The sequence below is a fragment of the Parus major genome, chromosome 2 (assembly GCF_001522545.3).
Source record: "Parus major isolate Abel chromosome 2, Parus_major1.1, whole genome shotgun sequence".
Classification (NCBI taxonomy): Eukaryota; Metazoa; Chordata; class Aves; order Passeriformes; family Paridae; genus Parus; species Parus major.
In genome coordinates this window covers 99,121,011-99,142,919 of record NC_031769.1, presented here as the reverse complement: position 1 = coordinate 99,142,919, position 21,909 = coordinate 99,121,011, and the positions used below count along the sequence as shown (strand labels likewise).

Sequence of the window (21,909 nt, the reverse complement as noted above, 5' to 3'; positions counted from 1 at the left end):
GGCTTAGCTGTAGTACATTGCATTTGTCACCTGTATTGTTTTCTTGGAATGCTATGTATGGGAATACATTGAATGAGGAATTTTTTTCCCTGAATTAGGTGAGTAAAAATATTTTTACAAGACCTTTTAAAACACGGTAAAAATATCCTGTTGTTTAGATCAGTGATATCAGCTCAGGGTGTTTTTACATTTATGTACATCTGAGCTTATTTTCTTCTGAAAACAAAAAAGTAATCATAACCTGCTTTCTGCTCTTCATGATTTTTGGATGATATGTGCTTATTTATAGCAAAATATGTCTGCTAGTTTGGAGGTAGTTCAGGAATGCAGGGCTGAGATTTTGGATTGTCTCAGGAAGAGTGGAAAATTTCCAAATAGTTTTATATTAATAAATATTTGAGATGTTGTGTGTCACACCTTCATTTTGATGACATCCAAATATCACATCAAGGTTTTGTATGGTCTAGCGATCACTATAACTTCTTAGATAAATGGTGTAAGTTAATGTGTGCAATGTAAAAAGTACCTGCAATTCATGACCCCTGTAACTCATGAGATCTAAAACAGCATAATTTACTTCTGTAATGCTCCAATTAAATACTACATTAAAAATATATTGATTGTTTTATTTTATATGTATATTAATGTTAATAGTATATTAATAGGTGCAGCTATTGGTATGCCTCCATCCCTAAGGAAGAGTTTGGTTGAAGCAAGTGTTCTGTTTGGTCATGATGTAGGAGGTTTTCTGCTTTCAGGCGCAGTACATTATTTTCTGATTCTTTTCAGTATGCTACATATTTTTAGTAGATTTCAGTGACATTTTTTGATCTGATGGAAGTCAACTGCATGTGCTTGCAAACACAGTGCATCAGATTACCAGAGTGATTTACCATGTCCCTGTTTTCTTCTATCCCAGTCAAGGTTTCTTAAAGGACCTGGCTTGTGACTTCTAAGAACTGAAAAGCCATTTTCCAGGAGTCACACCTTTAAGAAAGTTTGACCAACTCAGAATGTAAGCTACTACAGTCACAATTTACTCTTAAAAATCTTACTTATGTTTACCTGACCTAAGGTAACATTTGAAAATGTTTTAGCCCATCTTCCCTTACCAGCTGGAGAAAAGCTGAATTCTCTGTTCTTTGAATTATCCTGGCACTTCCCCGTTACAGGAAATGCCACCCCAAGGATACTGCTGCCCCAGAGCAGGACCTGCAGGGCAGGCAGAGCCCAAAGCCCCCACCAGAGCCTGCTTGCCATTGAGGTGGCCACAATGTGGCCATGGTGGGAGGACAGAGAAAGAGGTGACAAGCAATAGGATTCGTTGGACCAAGTTGTAAGGCTTGAGAGGAGGGGAGTGATTGTTGGAAAGCTGGTCAGGCAAAAGGGTCTTGATTGGAGGAGTTGAAGTTGACATGATAACTGGTGTCTGGATGCTGTCCTGTGATGCAGATATCCAGATATGTTTGCCATGTGAAGAATCTTCCTCTGTGCTTGCACTGGGAGGCCTTATGCACATGAGCAGAAAAAATACTAAGGAACTTACAGCAGACGAGAGAAGGGTTAAAAATAAGTGTGAAAAGTTGGATCATGGTACTTGGCACCTTGAAATGAAACAGGATTTTTCTGGAAGGCTTTAGTCACCTGGGAAGGAAGGATCGAGTAGCTAGCTGTGTGGGAGGCAATTTGCAATCAAGTGTACTCCTCTGCAGTAGATCGGTACATTTTAATGAGGGAAGTATATTTGCGCTGTTTTATATGATTTGCCTAGGACTAGAAGTCTGGAAGTCATTTTAAATAGACTGCTTTGAGACATAATGGTCAGGTGGAAATATTTGAAGCATATGATATGGAAACCCTGTATTTACAACGTATTTGTAGGGTCTCAAGAAGCTGAGCTGAAATGATTGCCTCTTTTTCAAAAGAGATTTTTAAAAGTAAATAAAGCTCATACAGAGGATGTAAAAGCAGAAGTGAAAAACTACTGTAGCTATGCAACTTTATTTATTTGTTTGCTTATTTACTTTGTTATTTATATTTTCAGCTGATCTCTCAATCTGTCCACCCTGCAGAAAAGGATACCTTTATGCTGACCTCCTCCTCATCCCCTTTCCTTCCTGTAGAATCTGCAGGGCTGAATGGGACTTGTTTTTACATGTTTGTTCCCCTTAGAGATGGCTTTCAGGTGGTTGGGAATTCCCACCCCAGGATGGGGAGGAGAGGAAGGCAGCCACACTATGCTCAAACCCCCCAGCTGCAGTGGCGAGTGCCTGTGGGAGGAAGGGCTGAGTCGGACACTGCTCCCACCCGAGGGGATGGAGAGCTGGCTCCTTCTGCCTCAGGACCTGACACCTACCCACAGTTCACTCTGCTCTCTGAGAAGCCAGTGCTTTTCTTTGGCCAAAGGTGCCAGCAAGTGAGAGGCATCCAGCTGATGCCCCAAGTATCAATCAAGCATAACCTTCATATTTGAGGAATGTTTCACAGTTTCTCATATTTATAATTTTGACTTTTCCAATTCTTTCTTTTTCCTGTAGTTGTGCTCTCTGTTATGTGTGTCTACTTCAGTTTAATATCTTGTCCTTTCTTGAGTTTGTCTTTGCTTTTTTTCCTACTGTAGGAACAGAGAGTTTATAATAGCTGTAGCATCACTTCAAAAGGTGGATCTTCAGTGTTTAAAACAAGCATTACATAAGTAATTAAAATAATGAAGACTAAATAAACATGTCCTCACCAACTGAAGAAATAAATTTCAAGGGCAATATAAGCATCTGCCAATATATAGTGTTGTTTCCTCTCTTCATACAAGAATTTCTGCAAAGGTTTCTCATGCCTGCTTTAATATCTTCTTTTCTCTGACATTTTCAAAACTTAAAGAATGGAATTTTCTCTACATTGTGCATGGTATAGTTGGGGAAAAAAAGGTAAAAGGTTTTAAATCCTGAAAAGGTGTGGGGAGAGACTGGCAAGCAATTTCAGAAAGGTTTCAGAATTCAGATGTTTATGCAAAATTTTGACAGGATCATGAAGTGAATAGTGATATTACACCCATTTTACACAGAGCCAAATTGAACTGTGGAAAAACAATTTGTTAGGTTTCACAAATTTGTGACTAACCAAAGGATTCTGGTGATTTATTAGCAGTGTTGAGGTGTTAAGAAAACAACTTTTGTGTTTGAGTTGACGTACTGCTTTAAAAATTTTGTTCAAGAGAGGAAAGAGCCATATAATAAAGGAAATACTAATTCATCTAAACATCCTTCATTTGAATTTGTAACTTTTTCTTTTTTTTTTCTCTGATTCTACTTTTGTACTTCTTCTCACACGTGGATTTCCCAGTCTCCTCTGAGCTGGACTTCTTTGGAATACTCCCTCATGGGGAGTTCCACTTATCTCGGTTCTTCAGATCAGGAAGAAAACTCCAGAGCTTGTTAGGATATTGTTTCTTGTATTTATTAGGATGTTATCACAAAACTTGGCAGACTTTTCCAGACTTTTTGCTCAAGTTCAATTCATCCTGCCCTTTTGGCTCATTTTGACTTTGAAGGCACAAAATGCCCCCAAACTGTGCAGCCTTTTTATCTTTATACGTTTTCTTATCTAATTAACAATAGACACATATATTATTTTTCTTAATAACCCAATGACCCATCACTTGTGTGTCGCACTGTGGCATTTTCTATCTAATCACCTACTACTACCAAAAAACTTCTAGAAGAAGAAAATGAAGAAAGAAGAAGGAAAAGAGACAACACCCTAAGTCCTCCATCTTGTCTTCTATTTTCTAAACTAGTTTAAACTCTAAACTTTAACTTTTTCACTCAGTGACTAAAACTCTCTAATCTACACACTCACACTTTTAGCTTTTCTATCTAACTTTAACAGTTGTTTTCATGTAACACCATGAAAACATGCCCATAAATTTCATGTTATATGAAATTCAGCGTTCTCTTGGATTTCAGAGTTAGGTATCAGAGACAAGGACACACACTTTGTGTCTCAGACTCCAACAGAATTTAGAAAGATGTAGCTGGAAAAACTCTGTTACAGTGTCACTTACCAGGAAGGATATAACGTAAAATGGACTCCCGCCTTTAAAACGGGTTGGATCCTTGAGTCTCTAGAGCTGGGGCTAAAGAAAAGAAGGAGCCAGCAGGCAGGGTTGGACCTACATGCCTGCATGTGTGTGGCTGTGGCTTCACTGGCACCAAGGACAGCTATGGTTCCTCTTTCAGATAATGATGAATTAAGCTTGCTAGCAGATATTTCTGGATTGGGTAGCCTGGGATAGCTGCTGGGAAAAGCACATTGTGCCAGGCAGCTGTTTGGAGGATGTAGTGTTGAACAAAGACTCTGAAAGTCTTGCAATCAAGTTATTATATTGCATGAGAAAATACCAAGTAGCGGAAAGTTGTGTTTTTCAGGAGAAATTGCACAATCTTTTTAAAGTTACAGTCTGATTCTTTCTCTGGAAAGCTAATGTTTATAAGCTGAGCGACTTTTTGCGTCAGTTTTATGCCTTTTCCATGACAGAAGCATAAATTCAGTTAAAAATGAAGTGAACATGCTTCTAGGTAACATTTGTACTTACAATAAATCTTATATATGGACTGGCATGAATTTTGAAGATAGTCTTCATTGTACATCATGTGCTGGAAACTCTCATAAGCCATATGTTTCATATATTTTATGGCAATAATGCTAATAAATGCTTATAGCCTTTCTTCTGTAAGTGCATAATCTATAATTTTGCAAAGCATAAAGCATGAAGGCTGAGAGAAGGAAAAGCACAGATTGGAGATTGGAAAAATTGAGAAATGATCTCTGATTTATTGCATTTCCAATTTTCAGGAGTTCTTTGAACATGCAAAAAAGCTCTGGGATGATGAAGGTGTAAAGGCATGCTTCGAGAGGTCAAACGAATATCAACTGATTGACTGTGCACAGTAGTAAGTATTTCGTTTTATGAAATTTATATCCACTAATGTGATTGTCTATAATAAGTTCGAAAATATATCAGTGAGATTCACAGGTTTTGCAAGGTAGGAATTAACATTTTCATTCTCTGTATAGGTGTGGAGCATGTATAGAAAAATTAATCTATTATTGTAGTTTGCCGTGATTATACAACTAAATATCCTGCCTCACATAGTTCACATCTAAGAAAAGTATGAAAAACCAAGTAACTTTAAGTATCTTTATTCTACTCAAAATTGATTTACATAAAATCATTTCAATTGAAACTATTAAGCTGGAAAAATGTTGAGTCAATCTAAGGAGAATCTTTTGTTTAAAATTCTGAGACCCAGACTGTGCTGAAATTGCTCTGTCTTTTCACATTCCATAAAAATTTCTGAGACATTTACATAAGCAGATGCCTACATTACTAATATATTTTTTAAGTGGAAAAAATTATAAGCAGTATTCAATTTAAGACAGTAGTACGTTTGGCATTCTATCCTTCAAAGTGAAGTGGTACACACTGTACGTAACACAGTCAAAATCTGTAAACAGGTTCAGTCTGGTCAGAAATGTTCTGAGAAGTGTAGTAGATTGTAAAGGTGCAAATCATAAATACATAACACAGTGATGAAAACCTATTAATCAAAAAATAGTCTGTTAACACTGCAAGTGCTACAAACTCAGCTGTCCTTGATAGTAATACCGGTTTGAATTAGATTTCCATTGAAAATACACATTTCATGTGACCCACTATTGCGAAAATATATACTCATACAGTTGCTATGTGATTTAGGGTTTTCAGAGAACATGCTCCAGTGTGTTATGATTTGTCTAATTGGCAGTATGGTCAGCAGCAATGCCACAAGTCTGTTCTTGCACTCAGTGTTTTGCTTTCCTCTCCTCTGCTCTTGGTGCTGAGCCTGAAGCAGAGGAATAGGTCCATGCCACTAAAGAGCTTGTTGAGCTTCTGCCACAGGGGGAAATTTCAGTGTTATGGATAATAGTTTATTTTCCCTCTTTCCAGACCAGTTTTTGGGAAAAAATGATTCATCAGCACATGGAAGTGAGGGAAAATTAGCTATGTGTAGGAAGGAATTCACTTGACCTCAGTGCACTTACCAAACCCTGGGCATTTGCTCACAGTCTGGAGTAGCTGGAAATTAAAGCAGTGGTTGTACACAGAGAGACTTAGACAGCTGTCCTAGATTGTAATCAGTGGGTTTCCTCTCTGCCCTCACTCACCACCACTATCATAGTACAGATCTGAGTTGTGCTTGCTGAAAAGTGCAGACTGACTCTTCATCATATCTATTCACAAACTCAAATAAAACACCAGACCAAGAAAATAAAATAACAATACATATTTAAAATACGTGAATTGAACCCTACTTCAGTGATCAGTAAGGGTCGATGTGTCTTACGATCCTACTTTTAAAAATGGTGCTGAAAGAGCCAGACAAAACAAGGAGTACACCAAATTATAGTGCTACTGGTTGTATGCTTCCCTTTAAAAAAATGATGCCTCTCTACAGGCTCTGACAGGAAGAATGTTACGTCTCATGTTGTGTCCAAAACCAAAACACAAATGAGGGGAAAAAAAATTGATCCAAAATTAAGTACACTGTCTTGGAACATAAAACTAAATCCTTCTGCCTTTTTTCTATAAAAGGTTAAAGGAAGTTAAATAGGATTTTTTCTGTTTCTTCCCTCCATATCTTCTAACTGTCTTGCTTTTCCTTTATTCTAAGATTATTTGTTACAGTAGTGAGTACATTTGCATAATTCTTCAACTTTAAGACCCTTTATGAAGTATCATTTGATACTTAAATACTCCTTGAGTGTATCTGTGCTTGTCCTGTCATGATCCACCTGAAAATATAACAGCTGAGTGACATACAAATCCTTGTTTACACACCTTCAGTCTTAGAGTAGAAACTTGAAACTCAGGTACAGTCGTGTCACTCAACTGATATTGATGATTTAAAACACTGAAGTATAATCTTGACAGAAAGATACTGAAAATGCACCCAACTTTTATCTGCCCCTCTATCCAGAGGAATATTTCTGTGCTAGCATTGGATGGAAATTTGTCAGGGTGGTGGGGTCACATCCTCCTCAAAACTTACAGCCTGCGAGCAGAGATTGGAAATCCAGTTCTGATACCCACACATCAGTTCTTTCATACACTTAAAAAATACTGAGGGTGAGGGTGCTGTTTTCTGGCCCAGCAGGAACTGGTGGCATTTCTCTCAGAAGCTGTCCATGGTCATCTTTAACTGGTGAAGGGGAAAAGGGAAGGAGTGTAATGCTGGTACACATGCTTACTGTGGGATTTTGAAACATCTGCAGTGTTTCCATTACACTGGCTTTAGGAGAAAGCATGCCATCAGCTAAATCCTAATCTTTTGCTTGGTACTGGAGGAAGAACATTTTCAATAGGTCACCACTTCTCAGCTTAAAAAGACACAAAGCCAAACCTAAAAAGTCCCAGCATGTGTTATAAATATCACTGGACTACAAGTTGGGTGGCTGGCTTGAAAATACTGAAAAGCATTATTAGCAAATTATAATGTCAGTGGCCAAACTTGCTGACTGTTAAATGAGTTACAAATACAGTGTATTTTGGAATAGTTTAATTTGGCTAGAGTACAGGGCTTCTGTATTTTTAAAACTTAACCTAATTTTGTTTATTGCTGTGGGAGAAATATTTAGCTGGAATCTGAGGTAGTAGAAGGACACAGAGGCAAATGTTTTATTTATATTATGCCTGAAAGTTAGTTTTCCTTGATCCTCAATGCCTTTTCAAATTATCAGGTTCCTTCACGGGAATGAGAATGGGGACCTGCTTTTCCCTCATTCTTATTCATTTAATAGTTTTTATATTCTTACATGAGTCTTCGTGTATCTGCACTTCTTTCATTGTTAAGGAATACATTTAGTGCACCCATCATGTTGATGCATCGTGTGATAATTGTAACAAATACAGATCTGTGACCAAGCCAGAGGTCAGTAAAGATCAAGATTGTTCTTTATCACCAGCTACTAAGACATTTCTGTAACTCTTGGAGGGGGTATTACTGCATGGCCATCAACCATCTTCCTTCCTTAATGACCTTCATCTGTTTCTTCGAGATTAATATCATTAAACTGACAGGTTATTGTTTTCCCTGCCTTCTGTTTTAATATTTCTTACAAGTTAAATTTCAAGTTTAATCTCAAAATCTGATACTTACTTTGAAAAGTTGATTTTATTTAGTTGTGTCCCCATTTGACTTAGACATATTTCAGCAGATTTGTTCCATTTATGATGATAAATATCCCATCTAACTTTAACTTTTTTGAACTCTATTCAAACTGTGTTTTTTGTCTATATTCACATAATTTAAATTCAGCAGATTCTAGTTCTACAAGGGACTTTCAGATTGTGATTTAGAGAAGTTTTGGCATTGATCTGTCTAGTATATAAACAATAGGCAGAAATGAAAATTTTCCTGTGATGCTAGGACAGTTTTCTAAAAGTTAGCTTCCTATGTGATCATTTTTTAATCCAGCTCCATTTTTAATATTTTAATTTCTTCATACTTGTTACCAAATACCCAGATTTTATTGTATCCATGGAAAGGAACCACAAAGATAAGTTCTGTAAATGTAGAACAGATCAAAACAAATAAAAGTTCAGGTATAATGGCTTTAAATTTAAAAATGACCCAGAAAAAAAGCTGGTGAGTTGATTATGTCTTTAAAAAGGTCATCAATTTAAGCCAATAAATTTATGTGGCAATGAAGAGGTATAAAATTTTAATTCAGAACATCAGTCATCCTTGGGGCATATCGGGCACCCCCAGTCTGCTGACATCCATCTGTTGTTTCATAAAGGAAGCATTTGAGCTTAGTTTTGGTTACTCAGCTTTCGGGTGACTTGACAAAGTTAGTTTCAGTGATGAGATAAAAGGTGTGGGGATGCTTGTGGTGCTCAGACATTGCCAGGGAAAGGTGGTAGTATTAGAGCACAAGGCACTTTGGGAAGGGGAGAAAAAAGACAAAAGCTGAACATGCAATTCTCTTTTTAGGTCACACACAGCTCAAGTTCAAGCTGTTGTTGTTAGGAATAAAAAAACAACTCCTTCCAGGTTTATTAGAAAGTTCCAGAGTAGAATTTTGTTTCACTATGTTCACAAGGAAATAACAGCATGTATGTTCATGAGTAGCCCTGGCTGGAAAGGGTTTTACTCAGCTCATTTGAGTTCCTTGGGATAGGAAGTAGACCAAGGATTTAAGAGAACCCTGCCCTCAACCAATACTTTGTCCCAGTTTGTCTATCAGTCCTCTTTCCCTGACATAATATCAACCACTGTTGATATACTTAAGTGTGAAGGCCTAAATTGGTCTCTATGTGAACATTTGGGCTAATAAAACTTGATTATGCAAGTTCTCAGGAAAGCAAACACAAGGGATATGAGCTTGGCCAAAGAAAGTTGATTTTATATTTGAGCTGATATAGATGGAAAAGACATAGATGTTCTTTTTCTTTGCAGTTAATCTGTCCTAGAAAAGGGTTTCAGCCAATTTCTGAGATGTCTATCCTAGTATTAGGTGGAGTAATTGAAAAAAAAAAACCAAAAAACAACTCTTTGTGTTGTCCACAGATTCAACTCTTGATGTGAGAAAAAAGATAATTGTTTTCTCCAAAGCAGCACTTCTTAAAACCAAGCATATTTTTTGCTTGCCTTGAGCCCTTCTAGACATAAGGTTTAATTTCTGGCATGCACAGTCATCACTAAATTTCCTCTTATAGGCCGAGGTCAGAAAAGCTATTTTGGCATTCTCCGCTTCTTGTGTCTAGTGTGGTATTGCAGTATTGCAGTCAGGTGTATTGGTATATTCTTTCTTCATAAGGGGCAGTGAAGTAAATGTGGATAGATTTATGAGAAATTAAGCTAAACACTATATTTAGTGTTGCTTTTGTTATCTAGAGACCATTATTTTTAAAAAGAAGTGATTCCTTTACACTTGATAACTGCTTATTAAGTACAGGATTAATACTTTTTACTTAGAAAAATGAGGGAAAAGTATTAATTTGAAATGTTTCATGTAACGAGATTTTATGAACTAAATTTTTATGGTGATACAGAAAACCATATTATTTCCTTCCATATTCTGGTTTATATATAAACAACTCACTATGATGATAAAGTTTCTTCATTTTTTTCCTTTTAAGATTTCTCATGCAATATCACTTTCAAATCTTAAAAACTCATTGCTTAGGTTAGAAGCAATTTTTTTTGTTTAAATCATGAACAAGTTTTCTCCAATTACACGATCTAAGCTATAAGCCTTAACCAACCACTAAATTGTTAATTAATAATAAAAAAAAAAATGTTATATTTATAAAGTAATCACTTTAGCCTCACTGATGAGACTTCTAAACAGAGGTGGCTGCCAGATAGGACAGAAGTCATTCTCCAGTGTGTAATGCTTGCATTTTTCACTGTTTACTAACTAATAGAACATACTCTCAAGAGGCAGAATTGTGGTTTCTAAAAATATGCACTGGGAATTCTATGAAATAACCTTTTCATGTGTTGTGATTTTTTGTTGTTGTTGTTCCCCTTTTTGCCTCCAGATACCAAACAAAAATCATTTGATTTAGCCAATTCTATCTTCATTTTGTTAATCAAAATGGGACCATGATGTTATAATACTAGTATTTAGAAGTACAAAGATATAGAATAAGAAGCAGCTGGAGAAACCTCTAAAATTCCTTTGTATTTTCAGTTTGGAGGATGGAGTGGTATGAAATACCATTCACAAATAGCCACAATGGTATACAGGCATGTACCCCCCTGTTCAAGCCACTTTAGTTCAAAAATGCCTTCCATACCTAGAGAAGACAATAAAATTTCTCAAATATAAAAATAAGATAGAAGGTAGTTGATAAACACAGCATCTTCTCTGCCTTTTAAAATTGATGTGACAAATGCTTTTTCTTATTAACTAATTACTACTGGAGAACTGTTTAAGCAGCCCTAAATGGGCTCCTCAAACATAAATTTAAACCATACATTTCCCCACATGCTTCTCTGTGTATGACTGGGTCTGTTTCCTACGGTTTTAGAAGAAGTAAAAAGGTGGAAAGTGGAAGGCAGAAAAGCATAAAATATTCCTTAACCTCAGTTTAATGGAGTAATAAATTATAAAGACTAGGCAGAGTCATGACAGATGCATGAAAGTACACTTTGATTCTTTCTAAGATGTTTTATTAGACAGTGTTAGTTGTCTTCGAAAAAATACAGCAAAGCTGGCTTTATTCTGTTGAGGAAACAGTTCTTTCCTCCCCTAGTCATCAAATTTTTCCGTTTTTCCTGAACAACTGATGAATGTTTTTCCTAATTCTATTTTTTTAATGACTATTTTGCACACATGGGACAATAATAGATGCAGGACATGTTAGTGTAACAAAGCGACTCTGCCTTGTTCGGAAATGTGGTCCATTCAGCAAATTGGAGAATTGCAAGTAGGTCCATCAGCTAAGCTTGTGTGCATTTAGTTTTCTCTATTAGTATCCTGTATTTAATTTGGAGATATATTTTTCCTTTCTGCAGAGTTAAACTGCGGGCTTTTGCAATTGTGTTTGCAGTACAACACTTGAGGAGTTTTTCAAGCCTGAGCTAAAGACTGAAGCACCAAGACACTCAGTGTCACCCTCAGCACATGCACTCTTAAAGCATCAATATCCTTTATAACAAAGAAAGAGCCTTCTGTTGCATTTATTATTAAAAGAGAAAAGGCTGTGTTTATTTTGCATCACAGCAGTGAGGACAGATGTGAATAGGTACTGGTACAGGGCTGAATCAGTGAACTGGCACAGTGGGCCAGTGTGACTGGTGAAAATCCCAGACTCTGGGATACTGAGCAGGAAAGGAAGGCTTCTCTGTAAGACTGGGCTACACTGAGGGACATTTTGTTTGAATATTGCATATTAAAATCATACCTATACTTACTAAAACATAGGACTGGAAAACAGCACAGTTAATTAGCGTACTTTGAATTGCTTTGAAAGTTTTTCTCTTATTTAGAGAACAGATAACTGCCAAGAAAGAGAACCTTAAAAAATGTGTATTCCTACAGGCAAGTTAAAGGAAGAGTATAGTAAACATGCTGATACAGCTTAACTTAACTTAATCCTGATTATGAATCATTGTTCAGGGTCAGCATCTCAAAATGTCTTGAGATGAAGAAGCCATCCATCACTGCTGATGATGGTTATCTAGAATCTGCATGCAGGATTTATGAGTGGATTTCAGAAGGAAGTTGTGGGTCATTCTGTCAATTGTGGTGTTATTTATATGCTGTTCTTGGTTTAGGACTCTTTCAGTGTATGTGTGGGAGGAGTAAACTATGACCAAATCCAGCTTCATTATATTGCAGGGAACATTGAGAGTCACTTATATTTATTCCACTTCTACAGAATTTGATTCAGTCTCTTCATTTGCACTTTGTTGTTGAGAGTGTGCATGTTCTCAGTGGCAGAGATTAGTTGGTTAAAGAATACAACACCTTATTAATAAGCTTATCATTATGTAACACAAATGTATTTTAGGTTTTGTTGATGGTGGGTTTTTTTACTATGCTTTATAGAAAAAATGTGTTCTATATTCTCTTACATTAAACCTAACCTACTGTGAAATGCATGTTTACATACTAAATTTAATGTAACAGCTGTCTAATAACTGTGAATTGAATGCTTAAAAAAGAAGAACATTGAAAAATGACAGGTTATATGGGATACTGTTGAATTATTTATACTGGAGGTTTGAGTTTTCCTAAATGCCACATGCATTTTTTCACTTAGAGATGGTCGGTTTTTCTTTTTTTCAAGTAGTCAGTTTCACATGACAGGATAAAGCAGGATAAAGAAAGGCCAAGAGTCATATTTCTTCCTTAAGAAACTGCTCACTGGCAAGACTCTGCATACACAGGCTCCTCTGCACTAATAGATGTACACAGCCTTGTTTATGTTAGGATCTACAAGAAGCCAGGGTTTGGGTGGCTATGTTTTTCTAAATTAACACTGCTGTGACAGATTTGGAAAAAGAAAGATGGTGGAATGCAGAAGTTAAAAAATAAGAAAATAAAATACAGTTGGATACTCTGTTGAAGAAGTCTAAAGACTAAGCATCTATGCATGAAAAATAAATTTTACACCTCAGACTAAACCAAAATAGAGTCATGGTATTTATCAGTTTGGTTGTAATCCCAGTTTTAAGACAAATCAGACTGGGAAACTAAGCACTTCAAGGGTTCTCTCTACTTCTCATAATTAAGTTAAAGCTAATTTTGTGCATTTTAGTACAAGACAACAGTGATGCTGCCAAAACTTTTTAAAGGTTTATTTGAGTTTAGAGAAATTGTTTCAGTTGTGTCTTTTGTAAATGTATTCTTTGTGATTTAATTAGAATTGTTTGTTACATTTTGAGGTTCTACCCGAATTTTAATTTGAGCCTAAATTAAGCAATGGAAAAGAAAATACGTATAAGACGTATCAGTAGACATCCTGTTTAATGGACATACCAAATAATAAATTTTCTGAAAGATCATTTATTCTAGATTGGTACAAAAATTAGTTGTTCCTCCTCTTATTACTACCCTGATAATTCCATTAATTTTAATCAAAAAAGAGAGATGAGTTTAAGCAGTTTTCACATAAAAGTGCTAATGCAGGGCAAGGTGAATCTTGAAATCAGCTGTATGGATTTTCTGAGAACAATATTTCAGTTTTGGTTTTCTGTCATGAACATGGCAGGAAGGCTGGGAGGTTTTGTTTTGTTTTGCTTTTCAGATACTTGTTTGTGTAAATTAATTGGACTAAATATCAAAATAACCCTTAAGTACATTTTCTAACTAGATTCTCTTGTTTTCTATATTCTCTGCTTTTGCCTCCTTGCTGTTTTTTGTCTTTCTTTAAGAAGGATACTACCTTTGTTTTGGTTTAGAAGGATGAGTTTGGGAAGATCTGCATTCTGAGCATTAGCATTCTGAAAGTCTAATGGTACAGATTTTGGATAGTTGGTCTTTATTAAGTTTCCTTCCAACTACATTGTGAAGAAGTTTAATGGTCAGCAGGGGTATAATTTCTTGACCTCCATTTATTTATTGGCACACCTCTATCAAACATGTAATTGCCAATACTACTATAGCAATTATTAAAAAATAGTTTGTTAAAGAGCAGTAGAATGCTATAGAGCGGTGTTGCCACCAGGGTTTATTCTGTTCAGGGAATGTAGAAGCTTTAAGTGTAAAGGAACCGGTTGGTCCAGTATGACTTCTATATTCATGTAGTTGTTTGTCCTGTTTCCTTATATTGTCAGGATCTTAGAAAACCATTTTTTCCAGCAAGTTTGCCATAAACTTGCTTTTTACCACAAACATCCCGGGTTTGAAAAGCTTTCCTCTAAAGAGGCATATGCCAGGGAACAAACATTTTTTCTATGTTCTACAGAACTGATTATAATAAACTATAGTTCATTACATCAGCAGTTACCATTGTTCAAAAAAATGGGGTCAAATGTAGTCACTGGTTTCCCCAAGTTTCATTTTCCCTTAACTACATGGAAGTCTTTCTGTTTGTTTTTGGGGGTTTGGTGTTTTTGTTTAGTTTTGTTTTGCTTTAACTGGTGTTCTGCACTGGTTAGTCATCCCTTTCCTCCATGGTTTGTAGGCAGCTCCTGTCAGTAGGGTCTGATGTTGAGGCGGGAGGTTCTCCAGAGGAGGTTGTGGTGCAGAGAGCACAACCAACACAGGCGTAATTTAGGGGCTTTGACCTGATATTACTTCCAAAGTAGTAACCAGCAAATTATGTTATGTAAAAATGACAAGGGTGAGATATCTATTAAAGCTTATTCATAGAAATTTTTAAACTTATTTAGAAATATACCATTCTGTACCTCTGACAGGGAAATCATCATAATACACAATATGTTGAAAGAATGATTAAATTATGATTAAAAATTATTTTAGGCATGCTTTTACTAAGTTGTAAACAAGTTATACCTTTTTAGAGGATGAAAAGAAGATGAAAAGAGGAGATTGTAGGTGGGCGAAGATAATAAATATGGGTTCACAAATAAAGCAAAAGTAATAAGGCACCAAGTATTTTTGGCAGGAATTCAGTCTCTTACGTCTCTTTGATAAGTTAAATGTATTGGATTGTGCAATGTTGAGGAGGCTTAGCCTATGTCCTGATGGAAATGAGCAGAATGGATATGAGGAGGGAAAAAGAATAAACCATCACATAAGATCCTGAAAACAACCAAAGAGACATTGCTAGTGAGATCTTCTATTTCCACACCATATGAAGCGCACAGCATAGGTGAATGTTCAGAAACTTAAGTAAATACATAGTTGGATTCTGAGCAATCAAGGTTGCCTGGATAAAAGGCAGTTACAATAAACATAAGTATGGATACTGTGAGGTTGTCAGAAATACATAGAAGACCACAAAAAACTGAAATATAGGAAAAAACTCTTAAAAAAGGAAAAAAATTAGCAAAAAGTAAATTGTTATAGAAAGGAAGTAATTGAAGGAAGTTCCAAAACATTTAATTCTAAAACCTTCAGCCTGTGGGATGAGCTTTAGGCAAATGTCTTTATTCACAAGCAGGACAGGTTTCTTCATCTCATTTAGCCTCATTGTTCCGAAGATGGGTGTTATCTGCAGTAGTAGGCTAAGAGCACAACTACACTTTTTTTCCAGAGGAAAGACAGGAAAGGCCTTCCAAGTGAAAAGTCTCTGTTTCATTCTGCCTCTAATAGGATTGATTCTGGTTTTCTGAATTATAGTGTGGATCTCAGAGCACTGAGACAGGTTCTTCTATTTTAACAAGTGTGGGGCTGTCCTCTGCCTGAAAAAAGTTCCCTACACAAATGTTTGTCAAGATGAGTGGGCTTCAAGCACAACACTCAGTAATTCCCTGTAGCTCCATAGAAATACATGAAAACCTATGAAAAAGATCATGGGTTTTTCAAGGGACTTAGTGGCTTTCTCCAACCTGTGAAAAGTTCAGCATCATTAATGTTCTATCAATTTTCTGTCTTAAAATGGAATCAGAGGCATATCTTCCTGTCACACTCTTTTGGAGAGATTTTAGCCTAAAAGCTGCTTATTTTGTAGAGATTTTTTTACCTTACACATGTGTAACAGTTATTGCAGCACTGGCTGAAAGTCTTCTGAGCAGAATCCAGCATGTTTGGATCTTTATTTGCATTGCCTTTTTTCTTCTGTTTCAGTGCACAAACCTATGACTTACTTGTGGTCTTGATCTAAATTTGGTGGCTGACATATTTCCTTTTTTCCTCTCCACTTAGTAATAACATCAGATCCATTTCTTTGCTTTACCCTGTTTTGTTTGTTCATTGTTTTATTCTTTATAAATTGACCATTTTCTATGATTTAGGCCTCTGGACACTTGAGATAAAAAGTATTGTGTCAATTTTGTCAGTCACAGTGAGATGTCTTGCATATCTACCTGGGTGTGTAAGGTTGGCTTATCTATCAGCTATTCCCAATCCTTCTTTTACCTTTTCTTAGTAATTTCATCCTTTTCTATTTTATGTATCAATGTAATCAGACAAAGCATACCAGAAGGAAAAAAGGGGGTGAGATAAGCATTGCTTTCAGAACAGATTTCATTCAGTTTTCATCTTACTAGTAAATCTAGTCTTCCTTCATGATTCTCAAGTGAAAAGAATCCATCAAAAACTCTTATTGAAGTATGCTGGAAATTCCAAACTGTTGTTGTGTATAAGCAATAAAACTATTAGCAAATCAAAGATTAAGCTTTATATGCATTTCTGCTTTTAAGTAGTTTAAAAGTAGGCAGGTGACATACCTATTTCTCAGATGATGACAGAAATAAAGTAACAAGTAGAACCTGGCTTCAGGATACAAATTCCTAGAAACGTAATCCTTTAAAGTATTTATTTGTTTGAAGTCCTTTTTGTGTGTAAGCAACTAGCTTTTCTGTGAAGGAGCATTTCTTCTCCAGTTATATGCCTCGACTGAAATTTTTAAAGCCTGAACTGCCCAGTCAGATGAAGCACTTGTGTTCATTTCTGAGGAATGTGAGGACTCTTCACTTATTTCTCTCCCTTGCTAAAAAGATAGATAATCAAATCCTAGTTGTTTTTCAAAACGAAAATAGAAGAGGGCATTGAAATTAATCTTCTCTTTGTTATGCACTGGAGACCAGTAAGGAGTGCGAAGGAGAGAAGGAAATACATGGAATTACACTGAATTTCAAATGTAAAACTTTTCATCCTTAAATAAATATTTCATATTTAAAACAGGAAAAGCAATAGAAGTGCTTCCCACCAACAGTGGAAGGTTTTGAGTGACATGGGCTGTGCCAGGAGACAGGACAGCATAACCAGGGTGACTGTGTCTGTGCACAAGAGGGGCTTGCCTTTATTTGCAGCTGTTTCATTGTCTTTTTATTCCATAACGGGGCCCCAGTTCGGGTTTTGCATTTCTTCCCAGGAGCTGCTCACATGTTTAAGCTCAAGACATTTCTCAACGTGTATCTTCAGCAAGTTAAATGTAATACAGTTGCAGGTATCAATTCAGATCTGTGACTCACTCATCTGCATGCCTTGGTTGGTGCTCTGAGCTGGAAGTTATTTACCAGATGCAGTTTTCTGCAGCAAAGTTTTTTCTTTATATCAATTGTGTTAGCAACAGTGCATGTGTTACACATGTGCAGGTGATAGAGTATTTCTCCCCTGAGTCATGACTTCCAGATCTGCTACCAACTTGAGAAGATAATGGCACCCTGGAAACAAGGTACACTTTGCTTCCTCCCCTTTCTTCCCCCTGCACCAGATAGGGCTCTGCCTCCTAGGTCCTCATCTTGTCCTCCTGTCCCCTATATTACTTCCCCTATAGCATTCCCTCCCAGAGGCACACTTGAGTCTCCAGCTTCTAAATATTCCGTGAATTATTTGGGGGGGATACCGTTCAGAAGACTATGCTGAGATGTGTTACAGAGCCAAATCTTCAGCTTCACACTATAGTTAGATCATGCCAGAGACATTCTGCAGATTCAGAAACAAAATATGAGGATCCAGTATTGTGTGTATTCCTAGAATATCACAAACAGCAGTGTTTGGCCATTTAAGAAAAACAATCCTTTCAGGTCAATGCATGACTTTCTGTTCTTGTGCAAGATGGAATTAGGAGTAAATTGGCTTTGGTTTCTTGGAATGACTGTGCCCATGTTGCATCGTGTTCTGTTCACAAAGCTCAAGGCTGATTTTTGTTCTGCCCATGTAAGTTGTTTGATTATGGTAAGATAAAATGTTATGGAAACTGTTTTTTCACTGATCTCATTTGTTGGTGTTACAGCAGACTTACTCCTAAGCCCAGTTAGTGGAAGTATATAGGTGTGGGGATCTTTTGGCTCTTGTGTTTCTAATATTCTGTTCTATTTAAAGAATGGATCTAAATTGAAAGCATTCATACCCTTTCGTTTGTTTGGATTTTTTTATCCCCTGCTCACTGTCCTTTGCAAATTATGGCTTTCTATTTTTCTTTTTGGTAGTTTGAGATACAGTTAGCTAACTTTCTAAGGATGAGTCTGAAACTGTGATACAATGCATAGTGATGTAAATGTCCTGTTGTCAGCACCAGTTAAAAGAACTGTGACAAATCAGAAGTGGAGATGAAGGAGGAGGAATCAATTTACAGCTGAGAAAACTACAATGGCAGTTGTATTGGGCAGTCAGTGTTTTCTTGGTGTGTTTTTTATTGCCCAAATGTCAGTGTTTCTCAATAGCTTGCTCACAGGAAAAGGAGTCAAGGGAAATCTCAATGTCTAAATCACAGAACATGTGCTATTGTTTGAATTCTCCTCAATTTGTGAGCTACTCACAGCAGGCTGTAATCATGTATCATGCCAATTTGTGGTATCTATTATGCATTACTTCAGTTTCTTATGACTTTTGTCTTCCTTATTTACACAGGAGAAACAAAATGGCAAACTAGATCAGGAAGAAGAGCTTTGAAATGTAGCTTTAATCAAGAATGTATTACCTGGTTTGGCCTTGTGTACTTCATCCATGTCTTTCACCTCAGCTGTTTGTGAAAATAGAAAAGGGTAGTGCCTTTCTTAAGACCTTGTAAAAGCTGTTACCATGTTTGATATTAAAGGTTACTGTGGAGGAGTCATAGGTTTTTTCAGTACAGTGCAGTCATAGATATCAGTTTGTCCTTCCGATTGCAGTGAAGTAATTGCTGGTGCCAGTCTTTGCCAAAGACATCATTATTCTGTCTAGAAAATATCAGTACAGCTTCAGTGCTTCCTGGTGTTTGGTGTGGTACAGACAGGTCTGGTCCTTTTCAATTCTCGCTGTACAGCACATCAAATGAACTCTGTTCCATTTCACTACAGCTTTACATGAGAGCAAATTAAAAGTTTGTAAAAGCTGGGAGGTGAATCCTAATAGTCAGACATAGTGAAAGTAAAATAAATGCAGCCAATATCTTTTTGTTCCATTTTATAATTAAAATATTTTAAAATTCTGTTTAATATTGCAGATATTTTCAAGTTTTTAGAAAAATATTTACATTAGAATTAAGGACAGAAGTAAAGCAGCATAACCATCTTATCTAATCTGTGATGTAGAGATTGTTGCAAGTTCCTTTAAACAGCCCAAAAAAATTAAAAAGTGATTGAGGAACATTTTTCTCTAACTAGCTCAACTCTCTGTCCACACTGGCAAAAACCACCATGTTGGAAAAGAATTAGTTCATAGTTTTGTCTTTAATGTGCCTGGGGACCAGTGTGTAAAATGTGACCAATTCAAACGTCATTAAGAACTATTTTCCCTATCTATAATAAAAGTAAAACTGTGTTCAGTAGTCAGTGTGTTTTTACTGTGTGCCAAATGTAGACAAAGCCTGAGTTGTTCATTGTGAAATGCAGACACCAAAGAGCTTTTAAATGTGGTAAGCCTACGACCAACATTAATGCTTGTACAACTGTCGGGAACAATGTAGATATTTATGTAGATATTTTCCAGTAATGACTTTGAGGGTTATTTGCTTTAGAGTCTGTAAAACAAACATAATACACCCATCCAAATGTCAGATGCTCCTCTTAATAGAAAGAGTCTCTTCCATAGAGGATACTAGAGAGGAGCCAAGCTAGATAATAAGAAAGCACCCACATGAGTTTAACTTGCCAAAGAAAATTGTCTTCAAAAGGTTGCCTGGTAGTTAGTTCAGATTGCATTTCAGAAGATTCAGAGAAGGCAGCAGGCCAGCATGTCCATCATATCAGATAGAGCAGTTCATGCAGGAGCTGTTTGTATTTCCAGAGATCCAGCAGCCTAGGGAGAAAGTGACCATTCAGGGTTCTGAATTGTTAGATGCAATAAGCTGTCTCTAAAATGGATAACTCAGTGTAATCATTGCATTTAGAATAGATATAGGAAGGCATTTCTTTTTTCAGTAAATACAGTGCAGGTAGGCAGTATTTGAATGGAGTGTCCTTCTGTAGGATTGACTGCTAAGATTATATATGCTATTTCGTTTCCTGCTGATTAAACTATATTTCATTTGCCACCTGGCTATTTCAGGCATGCAAAGCAATAGACCTGGGTGGACTGTGTCTTACAGAAAGGTTTGGCCCTTTCTGAGGTTTTATTGGAAGAGGAGCGTGAGAAGAGTCACACCCTTAATCAACATGGCTGCATTGATACAGGGCTCTTCCCAAGAGAATTTTCCAGAAAGGCTTTGGAGAAACAGACTCAGTAATCTCCTCCATCCACAGGCTGTGGTGGGGATGATATTTTGCATTCTTAGCAGGGGAGCAGACCCACTGCAATGTCTCTTCATGCAGCCAGTGCAGCCACTCTCTGCAGTTTGTCCCATCTACTGCAGACAGTGCAGCAAAATCTTGCAGTTAGAGAAGAATTTCAAAAAGTAAAGGGATTTTTCAGAAGAATTGAAAAGCCTATCATTAAAGCTCAAATTATTTTTTTTTATTTTCTATTTCCAAAATAGCCTTTTCTAAGCTGGCTCAGTCTTCTTTACTTTTCTTTTATTTTGTTAGGTCTGTTGCTTGATCTGACCTTTAAAAAAATCTCTCTTGAGTGGCTGTGATTTTTATAGGGGAACGTGTTCTGGTATAAGAACACAAACAGTGTAGGCATTCACTTTCATTTATAATACTTCATTCTCTTAAAAAAAGTATTTTTTTTCTAGTTGCTGTGGTTGTAGTTGAAAGCTGTTAGAAAAATATCTACATATTTAATTTGTGATGTGATAGAACTGGGAAGGAAAGCAATTAATAATGATAAAAATCCTTAACATAAACTTGTTTTCCAGTGGTGAGGCTTATGCTGTTTTCTTTGTCTTGCAGTGAGTAGTCCCAGCATAAATCATGTTTGTATTTAAGGTTCACATTTAAGAAGTTCCCAGAGCTGTCACTGGATTTTCAACCAAACCCACTATTTTTAATGTGGATTTTCCAGCTGATACTAGGAGGTTCTGCCTGTGCAGATCTGTGTATGTGTAGTAGCTAGTCCTCCTAAAAAATATATTACTGGAAATTCAAATCATTTTGAGAATAATTTCTGAGTGCTAAAAGGTAGAGCACAAATGGTAACATATTTGAATTACACACTAGTTCTTTATGGGAAGTGCTGATTTGCACATTGCAGAGTTGAACCAGCCAACATTTGTAATTCGCAAACATGCCATGTCTTATTTTTAATCTCACAGCATGATACACTACCACTGTGCATGCTGTACTGACTTGCTTTTATTTTACTGCTTACAATGTGTGAACTTGGAAGGGGACAGAAAGGGAAGTCCTTGGGCCTGCCTTGTGCATCTGCTACAGCAGCCAGTTTCTTAACCACGTCATAGCTGCTGCCAGACTTTCTGGT

At 36.6% G+C, this 21,909-nt stretch overlaps 1 protein-coding gene across 2 annotated transcripts in view; it reads left to right on the top strand.

Annotated features, from left to right (window-relative positions):
• GNAL (G protein subunit alpha L) overlaps positions 1 to 21,909 on the top strand; it is a 181,031-nt gene that overhangs the window by 121,222 nt on the left and 37,900 nt on the right. For both annotated transcript variants that reach the window (XM_015617204.3, XM_015617205.2), the window contains exon 5: positions 4,852 to 4,949. In XM_015617204.3, the coding sequence (XP_015472690.1) occupies positions 4,852 to 4,949 (98 nt within the window). The remainder of the gene's footprint in view (positions 1 to 4,851; positions 4,950 to 21,909) is intronic.